The 14,678-nt window shown below is 42.4% G+C and overlaps 1 protein-coding gene across 1 annotated transcript in view; it reads left to right on the forward strand.

Moving 5' to 3' along the window:
* gabbr2 (gamma-aminobutyric acid (GABA) B receptor, 2) overlaps window positions 1-14,678 on the forward strand; it is a 198,027-nt gene that overhangs the window by 102,316 nt on the left and 81,033 nt on the right. The window contains exon 3 of the mRNA XM_079442503.1: window positions 13,109-13,279. Within this exon, the coding sequence (XP_079298629.1) occupies window positions 13,109-13,279 (171 nt within the window). The remainder of the gene's footprint in view (window positions 1-13,108; window positions 13,280-14,678) is intronic.

Consider the following 14,678-nt stretch of genomic DNA (forward strand, 5'->3'; position numbering starts at 1 on the left):
TCAATCAAAATGTTGATTTTTCCAGTCAAATGGCATACTTCTCTCTGGTGATGTATTCTGGATTTTTCCAGTCATTGTGTGCTTTTAAAACCTGGCCATTTCTTACAATCGACCTCAGGCTCTCACTCAGATCTGCCTCCATCCATTCGATAACTGATGGATAGAACCAAGGCCCTGCTATGTTGTTTTTCAATAATCTATTGCACAATAGGTAAATATCTGTATAACATCCAGCTTCTCATAAAGTAAGTGTTGTATCTTTTTCTTTTGAAAGGATGCATTGATATTGAATTTTTGAAAAATACCATTAAGCTAAGCTAATAAATTGCTGATATTATAAATCTAAAAATGCTTTGTTTAAAACTGAGAATTGAAAAACAAGGCAACACTAGTTGCTAGCAAATTTAGTGATTGATGTACAGTATGAAAGATATTCACTTTAAAATATACTATAAAATTCTATAGTACTTATATATATACTTTTTTCTCAGGTTTTGCATCATCACAGCATTTAGAGAACTGATAAATCTCTCATGATGCCGGACTTCGATTGATTTCCGGGGTCATGGGCTGAAGGACGAAGGAGAGAGAAACATGGAAGCATCAATTAGAATATTGAGAAACAGTCACTGGGAAGCTTTCAAAACACTGATAGCACAACAAAATAGAACTAGTTTAACCAATGGTATGAGTTTGGGTGTGGGACTGTCTTTTTTGTCTGGCCAATAGTTGAGGGGGGTAGGTTTTAAGAAGCCTGTAAAGAAACAGTTATGCCAAGAGGTCAAAGTTTGGCTTGTAGATACAGAAACTACATAATTCGGTGGCAATATTTTCTGATCCATCAGTTTCTTTTGAGTATGAAGATTTTAAAAGCAAAATACAATGGCAGCCTCTCCCTTGTCTGGTTTCTTAAGTCCTCATGGCTGTATTTGAGTGCATTATGCTCTGACTTTTCCCTTGTGAGGATGGAGCATTCAGCATGTAGGCTAGTCTCCACTAAACAAAGATTAGAGCAACCTCCCAGAGACCCCTTAATGCTCAGTGAGTCCCGTAGGTGCATTTGGATTTAGTGGCGCTAGCATGATAAACATCCTTAATTGGCAGCACTAATCTGTGTGTTTTGAACAACAAGCACTTCATTAAGATGAGATGAGTGACGGGGTGACGTGGCATGACTCTTATTCTAGAGTTGGCCATTGATGTGAAAGCAGGATTACACTCTGATAAAGGCTGTAAATCTGCTAATATTCTGCACAAGAACAAATTGCTTATTAGGTTTGTTAGATATTGAAGTCTTTGATCTCTCATTTGTTAGGGTTGATATTTTTTTTTAAACCAGCACATTCAAATTCACAGTTCATTCACTTTGGATTATACCGTATATAGAAATGCATATAAACTAAATAGAGGGGATTTTTCTCATTGCAGTCAAAAAATATGACATCACAATGCTTATTAAAAATACATAAACGTACTCGGTTACTATCGTAACCTCGGTTCCCTGAGATACGGAACGAGTACTGCGTCTTGCTAAAGACGCTATGGGAAAAAGCCTTTTTTCTCCTTTACTGAAGCCTTATTCAATCACGCAGTGAAACTGCACGATCATTGGTTCGTGCAGTGTGTTAAAAACGAACCAATGTGTCGGCAGCGGAGCTGCATGAGCCTATGGCGACGGAGCCCGCCAGATCCCGCCAGAATGGGCGGGGTTATCTGGCTATATAATCGGCCGTCTGGCCATAGGATCCTCAGGTTTACTTCGACTGAAGCGACGACTGAGTCGTGCAGCTACCTGGCACGGCAAAGTACGCAGTACTCGTTCCGTATCTCAGGGAACCGAGGTTACGATAGTAACCGAGTACGTTCCCTATCGATACTCCACTCGTACTGCGTCTTGCTAAAGACGCTATGGGAACACAATTCAATCACGCCGTGCTATGGTAGAGGAACGACTGTGTAAAATACCTCCATAAGCATTCCATGCTCAGAGGGAAGTATAATAGTATACTCGGGCTAAAGCGAGCTGAGCTCGTAGGGGTCACGCTCGGCCCGGGTCATTCCATGCATTCCTCGCATACTCAGCACTTTCAGGGCTGAGATATGCAAGGAACCCATCAGAGAGCTTGAGTGCCCGTGCAGTCAAGAGTTCTCCGTTAGGGTTGTTCCCACAACGTAAGTCATACTCATCTAAGCAGATAGGACCCTGGCCTGCAAGGCCGGTACATCCAGCTTATAAAACCTTGCAAATGTGGACGGCGAGGCCCAGCCGGCCGCCGCACAAATGTCTGTAATAGACACACTGCTAGACCAGGCCCGTGACGAGGCAATGCCTCTAGTCAAATGGGCTCGTACTCCAATGGGGCATTGAAGGCCCAAGGAAGAGTAAGCCAGCGTAACGGCATCCACTATCCACTTAGAGAGTCTCTGCTTCGTGACCGGAAGCCCTTTGGCGCGGTTACCGAAGCTAACAAAGAGCTGTTCCGTGCGCCTGAAGGAGGCGGAACGCTCAAAGTAGATCCGTAGGGCTCTAACATGGCATCACAAAATTAACTCCCGGTCCTCCTCGGAGGGAGGAAGCGCGGAGAGTTTGATGACCTGAGCTCTGAACGGAGTGGAAAGTACCTTAGGTACGTATCCATGCCTTGGTTTTAGGACGACCTTGGAGTCGTTTGGCCCAAATTCCAGGCAGGCGGGGCTCACAGAGAGCGCCTGCAGGTCTCCTACTCGCTTGACTGACGCTAGTGCTAGTAGCAGAGCAGTCTTCAGCGACAGTGACCAAAGGTTCGTGGACTGGAGCGGCTCAAAAAGGAGGGCCCGTCAGGGCCCTCAGCACAGTGGGTAAGTCCCATGTAGGGACAGTAAGGGGCCGAGGCGGATTCAGCCTCTTGGCACCCCTTAGAAAACGGACGATAGCATTGTCCCTGCCCACTGATTGGCCCGCAATAGGGGCGTGGAAGGCCACTATTGCCGATACGAACACCCCGAGTGTGGAGGGAGAGCGTCCTTTATCCGGCAGTTCCTGCAGGAAGGACAGAATCACCGCCAACTCAGATGTAGGGGGGGTCCTCACCGCGGTTTAGACACCATTTGGAGAAAACCACCCATTTAAGGGCATAGAGGCGTCTCGTAGACGGGGCTCTAGCCTCAGAAATGGTATTTAGCACTCGCTCTGGGAGGCTGGTAGGCTCCCGTTGAGCGGCCAGAGGTGAAGCGCCCACAGTTTGGGAAGAGGGTGCCACAAACCATTCACCTGAGAGAGGAGATCTCGTCTCAGGGGCACGGACCAGGGGGCTGCGGTTAGCAGCTGGGTCAGCTCTGACATCCAAGGCTGGTTCTCCCACAGGGGGGCCACCAACAAGACCTTGTGTCGTTGTTCCCTGATTCGCCTGATGACCTGAGGAATCAGAGCGATCGGAGGGTATGCATAAAGGAGGAGGTTGGGCCAGTCGTGGGCCAACGCGTCCTTGACCTTCGAATAATAGGCTGGGCAGTGAGAGTTGTCTTTGGAGGCGAAAAGGTCTACTTCGGCCTTGCCAAAGATTCTCCAGATCATTCGAACCGTCTGCGGATGGAGCATCCACTCTTCTGAGGGGACGTTGCTCCGCGATAGCATATCCACTCCTCGGTTCAATCTGCCCGGCAAATTTGCTGCTCTCGGCGAGCGCAAGTTGAGCTGAGCCCACTCCAGAAGTCGCTCTACCATAAGGAAGAGGCGCTTCGAGGAGAGACCTCCCTGGTGATTTACGTAGGACACCACTGACATGTTGTCTGAGCGGATCAGCAAATGTCGTCCCTTTAGCTCTGGCAGGAAAAACTGGCAGGCTCGACACACTGCTAGCATTTCTAAGCAGTTGATGTGGAGGTTCTGCTCCGCCTTCGACCAAAGGTCGGTTTGCCTTCGCACAGCGCCCCCAACCCATGTTGGAGGCGTCTGTTGTGACAACTTTCCTGCTGCAGACCATCGTGGGTTCTTCCAGGGGACCAGGGCTGTTACACAGGCCTGGCTCACCCTGATATGTAGGCGATCATGTCGCCATGCGTGGGGTGGAACCCGTGGTTTCAACCAGCGCTGAAGGGGCCGCATGCGAAGCAGGCCCAACTGTAGCACCGGCGATGCTGTGGCCATGAGGCCCAGCATCCTCTGAAACGCTTTGACGGGGCGAGCGGTGCCGCTCTGGAAGGAGGCTGCGAGCTTTTAAATGGCCAGAGCGCGTTCCGGCGCTAGCACAGCTCTCATCTGAGCTGAGTCCAAAACTGTTCCCAGAAACGACACCCGTCGGCTGGGAAACAGCGCGCTCTTGGCAAAATTGACCCTGAGCCCCAGGCATTCTAGGTGGCTGAGGAGGAGGGCTCTGTGTGAGAGTAGTTGTACCTCTGACTGGGCCAGAATGAGCCAGTCGTCGAGGTAATTGAGAATGCGGATTCCCATCTGCCTGAGAGGGGAAAGAGCCGCGTCCATGCACTTTGTAAAAGTGCGTGGGGCCAGGGACAGTCCAAAGGAAAGGACCGTGTACTGATAAGCCACTCCCTCAAAGGCGAATCTCAAGAATCGTCTGTGATGGGGGGGCTATCTGGACGTGAAAGTATGCGTCTTTCAGGTCCAGGGAACAGAACCAGTCCTCTGAGCGAATTTGCGAGAGGATCTGCTTCAGTGTGATCATCCTGAACGACCTCCCCACGAGGGCGCGATTCAGGCGTCTGAGATCGAGGATGGGCCGGAGGCCGCCATCCTTCTTGGGAACGAGGAAGTAATGGCTGTAAAAGCCTGATTCGCTCTGAGCTGGAGGAAACATTTCTATGGCTCCTTTTTTCAACAGCATCATCATTTCTGAACGTAGAACGTGAGCGTTCTAGCCGTCTACAGAAGAGGAGACCACGCCGCTGAAGCGCGGGGGTCTGCGAGCGAATTGGAGTGAGTAACCTCGTTCTATTATCCGTATAACCCATTCTGACACTCCGGGGATGGCCCTCCAGGCCTTGGCCCGCGTGGCAAGGGGCTGGATAAACTCGAGTGGCAGGCCGCCAAGCGGGGACCTGAAGCTCGTGATAAGAGGGAGAGGAATGTGCTCCCTTTTGAAAATGTTTGTGTTTTATTTCCTTGCTATAACAGCGATCAGTTGTGTGGGCGCTTTTTGAAAGGGCCCAGTGTTCACAACAGTATTTACCACAAACTCATTGCCATCGGCACCCGGCGCTAAACGGGGTGTTTGGAGGCATGACAGAGGCCATTTGGGCCGTGGGCACAGCCCAGAAGCGTCAGGAGTCTGAAGCTGTCAGTTATAATCATAGTGACAACTTGCTTTTGATCTGCCTAAAAGGATCAACCACTCTTAGAAGAGGGGTATTAATTACCATTGTGTAAACACACCAGCAGATCAAAAGTGCCGCGCGCATCCTCTCAGATCCGCTCGTAGCAGACGAGGGGAGGGGCCATCTTCACTGAAGAAGGCGAGCCGAGATCAAAGAGTGAAACGCGGGGCTGCCCTGGCGTAAATTCACTTAAGCTTGATCGCGCGAACCCTGGAGCTTGCAGTTTCTTCCCCGAGATAACTGGGAGAGTAGAAACACTAGAGCAGGGGAGGCGTGGCCACCTTCATTGAAGAAAGGGACCGTGAGCGCGGCAGGGACAGACTGAAGCTTTCATAATGAAAGTAGTGCTGGCAGATCAAAGAGCTGCAAGAGGCGCTAATACTTAGTGTAAACACACTGGCAGATCAAAGACTGTATGCAGAGTGAAAAACGCGGGGCTATGCCGGCGCGAAAAATCACTCAAGCCTTTTTTTTTTTTTTTTTTATCCGTCTCCTTCTCCGAGGTGACTGGGAGAAGAGAAACGCGAGAGTCGGGGCCGCCCAGTGCAGCATGTTACAATGTGCACAGAAGGATTGAGCCACTCAATGTAATGAGGCGCACTAATCCACACGCGCTGGCAGATCAAAGCGCTGTATGCAGAGTGAAACACACGGGGCTATGCCGGCGCGAAAAATCACTCAAGCCTGAACGCCCAGCCATGCGATTTTACCGTCTTTTTCTCCGAGGTGACTGGGAGAAAATAAACGTTAGTGGGTGGCCGCCCAGCGCAGCATTTTACAATGCGCGCAGAAGGATTGAGCCACTCAATGTAATGAGGCGCGCTAATCCACACGCGCTGGCAGATCAAAGCGCTGTATGCAGAGTGAAACACACGGGGCTATGCCGGCGCGAAAAATCACTCAAACCTGATTGCTCAGCCTCACTCGCTGTTCCTGTCTCCGAGGTGACTGGGAGAAGAGAAGGGGGGAGGCGGGGCCTGCTACATAGAGGACCGCGAGCAAATCAGAGCAAAGCCCGGCTTTCGGTGAAAGCAGGCTGCCTGTGTGAGCGCAGTCTCAGTGACGCACACACATAGCTTTCCACTCCGGTCCGCCAAAGAGAATAGAGCCGCCCAATGAAGGAGGAGCTCTGATTCTCACGTGTGAACACCGGCGGATCCGAGCGCTGCAGGAAGCTCCGTGGCTCTGATGTTTCATTCTCCGAGCTTTGCTGAGAGAGGGGAAACGGGAGAGCGGAGCTGCCTCCACAGAGACGGACAGCGAGCGGGAAGAGCGAGACTCATACTCGAACGAGCTGTCTCAGTAAGCGCGCAGTCAGTGCGTGGGCGAGACCCAGACAGGCGGCACGCGCTCACTGCTCTTTTGCATCGTGCAGGATCCCCTGCACGAGCCACACTCGCTGTTGCGGCATTTGCAACAACGCCGATAAATATGCATTTTTATAGCACTCACCGGATGGCGGCAGCGAACAGACCGGGGCTTCTGCGGGGCTGGAGCGCGGTGAAAGCGGCGTCTCAGCTGGCAGGAGGTCTCTGGCTCAGCTGCGAGGCGTGTCAACGGCGAGGCGGCTTCTTGGGATCAGCGAAGGCGAGATGTCGTCGCTGAAGGAGAAGAAATCTGAGGATCCTATGGCCAGACGGCCGATTATATAGCCAGATAACCCCGCCCATTCTGGCGGGATCTGGCGGGCTCCGTCGCCATAGGCTCATGCAGCTCCGCTGCCGACACATTGGTTCGTTTTTAACACACTGCACGAACCAATGATCGTGCAGTTTCACTGCGTGATTGAATAAGGCTTCAGTAAAGGAGAAAAAAGGCTTTTTCCCATAGCGTCTTTAGCAAGACGCAGTACGAGTGGAGTATCGATAGGGAACTACTAGTCACAAGTGGTTGGTAAGATTTTCTAATGTTTTTGTGCTCAAAAGTCTTTTGTGCTCACCAAGACTGCATTTGTTTGATCAAAAATACAGTAAAACAGAAATACTGTGAAATATACCATTTTTTACTTTTATTTCAAAATATTTTAAAAAGTAATCTATTCCTGAATTTTCAGCATCATTACTCCAGTCTTCAGTGTCACATGATCTTTCAGAAATCATTCTAATATGCTGATTTTGTGCCTAAGAAACATTTCTTTTTATTATCAATGTTGAAAACAGTTGTGCTGCTTAATATTTTTGTGGAATCCGTAATTTTTTTTTTTCATAATTCCTTGAGGAACAAAGTTCAGAAGAACAGAATTTATTTGAAATAGATTTTTTCTAACATTACAAATGTCTTCAATGCCACTTTTTCTCAATTGAATGGATTAATGAATAAAATATTATTTTATTTTAATTTGTACTGACTTTAGACTTATGAACAAAAGTGGGATTCCTAATGTTGAATTGATTGGCTTTTTGACTTTCATTTCTGTGTCAAAAATGGCACAATGAAGTATATCATAAAAGAAAAAATAGAAAATGAGAGTGAGAGTGACTAAATGATGATAGCATTTTAATTTTAAGGTCAACATCTCAAGTGTTTTTAATTGAATGTACTTGGTTTGACTCGTTCAACAGGCGCGACATCACTGTTCGGAGATTGGCTTCTTCTTTCATGACTGTCAGTGAGGAAATTACTTTTTTGAGGCAGGTCTGAAAAGGCCAAAACCAGACCAATCTAGATAGTGTCTATCTGTGAGTCAATGCACACTTGCCTTCAAAGACTACTAATCTGTGTCATTATCAGGAATCATAATGTCTTATCTTTTCAGCACTGCAATTAACCCTACGTTGATTAACATCAATAACTCTCCTAGAGGACACAAAATCATTATATTAGATTACTTCAATCCCTCGCAATCCCCTTTCATTTGCTCGTGCCTATGCTAGAAGGAAAAATGGATGTTCTGCTCGCCCTCCTTCATTTGAAACAGAGCAGGTGGTGTGATTATGCCAGCTCTGATGTCTGCTGTCAGCTATAGCTTTAATTCACACTTTTCCCATATAATATAACAGTGACAATAAATCCTAACCAAATCTGTCTGTTTCCTTGTTTAAATATTCACAGGTCTAAATGTTTCTAACAGGGTTTAATGGAATTCATCAAAATGTTAGACTGTTGTTATTCGCGAGTTCTCTGGCTGTCAGGGTGTGTACACACCAGCGTGCCATTGTGAGATCAGGGAAAGAAAGCCTGAGTTTTAAGAGCCGTGTTTTCTTCTCTGCATGACAAATTTAGCTTGCTTGTATCCATAAGGGGGTTCAACCATGGTAAATTTGTGAAAATCTGTCAAAAATGATGTTCACTTCAAGGTGAAATGAGCGCCTGTATTAATCCCTTTGTACATACACATTATTATTTACAAATCTAAATCTTCTTTTATGTTTCACTGAAGAAATAAAGTCATACAGGTTTGGCATGAGGGGGAATAAATGATGACAGAATTGTCAGGATTTTTTGGGTGGACTGTCCCTTTAAGTATCGGCAAGTGTTTATTTGTGACATCAAGCAATTGCAAACAAAAGATTGAGGCAAAATGGTCACTTATGAGGGTCCATGATGATTAGGGTGTTGCCTACAGAGCTGGGTAGTAACTGATTCATTTTAATCTGGATTACGTAATCATATTCCAAAAATTAAGCACTTGTAATTAGATTAAATTACATTTTAAAATACTTGTAATCAGACTACAATTACTTTTTTATTGATTACGGGATTACATATTCACACAATAGCAATACATTTTTCATAATTTATTGATTCTCCTTAATTTCTCTTTTTTCATCTTTTAAATGTTACTTTCTAAAATAGCCTACCACATACATTCAGAAAGTATTCCAGTTTTTGAACATTCAATCAAAGATCAGTCACTAGTTAGGTGGATATAATTACACACAGAATTGAAAGGCCACACCATTTGACCACTGGATTTACAAAAACTCATTTCAGGTTTAGGAAGTGTTTCAACATTGCATCAACTACTGAACACATCAATTTTTATTTGAATAATCATTCAGTGGATTATTTAACCATGTATTACTATATCTTTTGAAGGCTTTTGTCTTTCAAACACATTAAAATTCACATTATTTCACATTAACCCCAGGGAAACTTTGATTGTAATGTAATGTTTAATGCACTTCATGTTGTTAATAACAATTAATGGAATATATTTTCATACTCTTTGTGTTTTATATCAATATGGTACAAGATTAAATCAATGTGATAAACTATTTAAGTCAAAAGTAATCTAAAATTAGTCAGATTATATTACCTGTGAGATGTAATGTGTAATGTAATGGATTACTTTTCTAACTACAATTTTTGTCATATAATATGGAATCAGTAACAGACTACAATTTGTAGATAATCTACCCAGCTCTGGCTGCCTATATAGAGAGAATGCATCAAGGCAGCTCATATTTATTATATCCAATTTACGTAAAGCGATATATATTGTATTGCAAATCTCAATTGTCTGTTTTATGTTTTTACTAACACCCTGCTCTTTTTCTAAAGTTGTATAGATATGTCCAACTATATGTGCATACATGCATACTGTATACTCACCAAGGGTGATTATATGTAATGTGTACCATATCTCAACTGCTTGATTTTCACCCAGCTCTAATCTGCTAATGCGACTAAAGCATGAAGATACAGAATTAAGATATAAACTCTAACATCATGATTTTCTGGAAAGCTGCTTTGAAACATTGTGTACAATGTGTAAATATTAGGGGTGTGATGAGACACTTATCCCACGAGACGAGACACGAGACTGGGTTCACGAGAACGAGACGAGACAAGATTTTTAGAGTTTTTTTTTTTTTAAATCAATGATGAAATATATAGGGAGAAATAGTCTTTTATTCAACTGAAATACAAAATGCAAAAAAATTAACTTATTACATTTTTCAACTTATACTTTATGAAATTAAACTTCTTTTTTAATGAATTATATGCGATAAACAACATGTAAACTAGAGCTGCACGTTTCTGGATAAATTTAATTAAAATTTAATTTAAACTGGATAAATTAAAAATTAATCACAATTTTTTTTTTAATAAATTGGAGATCATGATTCTCTCACAAAATAACGTAATTTACTAGTGGTTCTGACAAAATGTTCATTGCTTAAGTCTTTTAAAAATATATATATATATTTATTTGAACAAAATAAAAATAAAAAATTCAATGAAGGAGTCAGTGTCTTTTCACTGTTGGAATCTACTGAATGAATGATTCAATGTCAAATACATTTTTTTAACGGGTTGTCGCCACCTGCTGGCGGAAGATGATAAGCGTTACAATACAAGTGTTAAGATACTTTCTTTTTGATCGCTACTGTAGACAATAAGTGTTTATACCCAAACTATAAACTTTTATCCCAGTAGGCCTACTTCTGTTATTTAAATATCTGTAACACAGAAATAATAATGTGTGGTTGAAAAGACTGTTTGTGTTGCTCTTTCTGGATCAGCAGCAGCATGAATGTTTAAGATAAGAATGTTTATGATGTTAGTGGAGTTGTTAGTGTGAGCAGCGCGTTTTGTCGCCACCCATATCAGTGAATAACAGCGTTCACATCGGAAGTGTGATGATGGCCGATCCTCTGATTCATTAACAAAACGTGCTTCTCACGACACTCGCGATGTGAAACAGTCGTAATAGACATAGCTGAATCGTTGTCATTCAGGAATAAGATCGCGTGGGTGTTTGAATCAAGATCGCAAGCGCAATTTTTAACGATTAATGGTGTAGCTCTAATGTAAACATTGTAAAAATATTTTGCGAGGATATCGTGCCACGAGATCTCATCAGATCCCTAGTAAATATACTAATAAATTTGACTTGACTAGGTTTAGGATGGTGCCTGAAGCTCCTACTTGTATCAGAATGTCGACCTAACATTGTATTCAGACCATGTTCCCCTTAGCACTGTTTATGTGATTACGTCACCCCTTCATTCACCAGAGGGGCCGCAGATGAGAGGAGATGAGAGGTCAGGGGTCACAGCCACTGCACACTACAGAACAAAAGTCAATTCCATTTCACCCACAATTCTATTCACAGGAAAAGTAATTTACTTGATCCAATCCCGAGTAAATGAACGTCCTATTCCGAGTTCATTTCCAGGGAAAACCCTGATGTAGACCAGAGTTGAATAGAACTTGTCACATTTTTCTATTGAGGCTCTTCCTTGTGCTCTGGAAATGCAGTTTACTCATTTAGTACTATATGTAAATTGCTGCTTAAATCACCTGGAAATTCAACAAGCCATCCATATGAATTTTCACAAAAACATCAACATCCAGCTTTTGAAAGATTACATTTCCATTCACTATTCAGTTGTAATTTTTTCTGCCTCGCAATAAAAATTTAATCGAATTGAATGTGCAGCCACGTAGCTGACAGACATTTTATGACTGTAAGCAAAGAGTGTGCTCCTTTAACAAGTATAAGACGGCTTTTGCTATTTGAACTCAAAGCATTTCCATATGTTTATCTCTGAGAGACTAACAACCCTCAGGATGTATTTTAACCGGAGGAACATTTGTTAATCTACTGACGGGAGCACTGGCATAAAAATCATACCATGATGTTCCAGGCTTGTTTTTCGCTCCAGCTGAGGCTTAAAATGCTCTGCCTGGTGTTTGACAACATTAAAGAGGGCATGTTTTAAGCAAAAATGCCTTCAAAAGTGTGAAGCCTCTTTTAAACGGTCCCTTTTTCAAAGCCTGAAAAGATATAAACATGCTTAGCATGCAATATTTGAACAGTACATAGAAGCTTTTTTAAAAAGATCTTATTACCATTTATGTTTCTTGATGCAGAGGAGAGCTAGATGAAGCAGGACTCAACAATTAAGCAGCGTAAGAGAGTTTCAGGCCATTCAGTTGGTCACATGTTCCTACGATCCAATGATTTGCTGATTATTTAAATGATTTTATGCCTTGCAAATGTAAATATTTGGCTTTCTGTAATGTTTTAAACATTGTTTTGCGAATTCTGCACATCACCAAGGTAAAAGGTTTGGGCAAAATTGGTGCATTGTTTGTATTTGTTTACAGTGTATTCCATTTTTTTAAGGTTTAAATGTTCAATAAAAAATAGGTTCCTATTAATACTGCTAAAATATTGAAAAAAATATAAATAAAATGCACTGTATTATTATATAATAATATTTAATATTATATTTTTGTGTTGTGACCAGTGGAACACTGGCAAAGCAAATTTTTATTGTTGACCAATATGGAGAACAAATACACTTTTTAATGTTCCATAATGCATCTTAATACACTCACACATCTTCAAGCTGATATGCTGAGGTTGACCATCAGTGCAAACATTAATGGCTCCAATCAACACAGGCACTCACCAAAGGTGTGAGAGCTGTCTTTTTATAGAGATGTGTTTTTTATAGTATGTTGATTCATTCACACCTACGCTGTAGACTCCTGGAGTCCTGGCATACTGGCTATGGCCGGCCACTTGCCTTCGATCCAGCATGCTGCTCAAATAGCAAGTTGAAGATGATATCAATATCAGTCCAATAACACCGTAGTGCTGTATTAAACTTAATAAGACGTGATTTTAATATGGCTTCACAACATTCCTGCAATGTTGCACACCTTGGTCTTATGATTATTTTATTTGTTTTGGAGATTTAGTTCTTTCCTTATTCAAGCATATTACAAGATATATGTATATACCTGTTAACTACAGTACATAGAAAATAACCAAAATGGCCACTGAATTGATTTATCTTAAAAGGACTTTGGCTAACTGTACTTTCTTCTTTTTTTACAGCTTTCTTTTGCGGCCACAACTCCTGTCCTAGCAGACAGGAAAAAGTATCCAAATTTCTTCAGGACCGTCCCATCAGACAATGCTGTGAACCCTGCTGTGGTGAAGTTTCTCAACTTTTACAACTGGAGCAGAGTGGGAACCCTGACCCAGGATGTCCAGCGCTTTTCTGAGGTGTGTTGAGAAAAATAACTTGCCATATTTCTGAATGTATTATGAATCATGATATTGTGATTCAGTCCTTAAACTAATGTTAAGAAAATATTTTAGAGAGTAGATATTATGTTTTCGGTCCTTATTTATTTGAAGGAATATTTCAGAATGTTGAAACACTTGGGAGTGACAAATTAAATTTAGCTCAAGTGAAAATGAATGGTGCCAATCTGTAAACATTAAAATACTCAAGCACCACTATATACCACATATACTCTTCATTAAGCTTTACTTCTACTGAACCTGGAATATTCCTTAAAAGGGGTCATGAACTGAGAATCCAAAATTCCCTTGATATTTTGACATATAATAGGTCATTGTACTATAAAAATACCCTGTAAGTTTCAGAAACGTAACTTATCGTTAACTTGTCGTAAGTCTAAAAACAGCTTATACTGAAGACAGTTTGCCAAAACGACAGCTTTTGGAATGTTCTACTCTATGATGTAATAGTGTGGATAAGCACCGCCTCTGCAGAAGCAGATCAATGCCTTCTTAGACATCACTGCCTGTTTAGCCCCGCCCACTGTTTCATGCATGTAGTGTTAAAGAGAGAGGCGAACACGCAGGTCTACGCAAAAACCAAACGATAAATATAGCTCTGAAGGCAACAAGATGTTGTGCAGTGCCAAGTTGTGCAAAAACAGTGTTTGCGTTTCCTTGCTTCTGATCCCAACGTTAGGAAAGTGAATGAACTTTATGAAGATCCCAACCGCATAAGTAAGAACTCAACGTTTTGTTCACTTCATTTTACCGCAGATTCATTTACAAACAAGACACAATTCGACACAGGATTTTCAAAACGTTTGAAACTAAAAGAGAGTGCTGTGCTGACTATATTGGATCCAACAGTAATATCGCAACACACAAGTGTGAGTAACTGTTTACTTTGTCTCTTGTTACATATCGTTTGATAAGTATTGAGTTATTTATGCATTTTTGACCTAAATCACAGCAGCATTCATCTATGCGGAATGCACACTGTCAAACAACTATTAGCCAATCATAGGAGAGAAAATAGCCTATTACTTCTAAATTATGATGTTTTTTGATGTAAAAATCTTGATAACATTAGAAGTGGACCTCAGAGAACAGTACAAAATAAAAAACAAAGGCAGTTCATGACCCCTATAACTGATTGCTTAATCTGGAAAGTTAAGTATTGTAGCGTGAGATATTATATTATCCACATAACCAGCTTCACCTGCCTACCACTTTTTGGAAGAGTACTTCTCAGAAATATAAGGCCTATTGTTTTCTGTTTGAGTGTGGGTGTGTATCATTTTCCTTCTGTTTGTGTTTCATATAAATAGACACTAAGATTCCCCTGTGGAATTCTTTTTTATCTCATTTTAGTGAC

The sequence above is a fragment of the Barbus barbus genome (assembly GCF_936440315.1).
Source record: "Barbus barbus genome assembly, chromosome: 19".
NCBI lineage: Eukaryota > Metazoa > Chordata > Actinopteri > Cypriniformes > Cyprinidae > Barbus > Barbus barbus.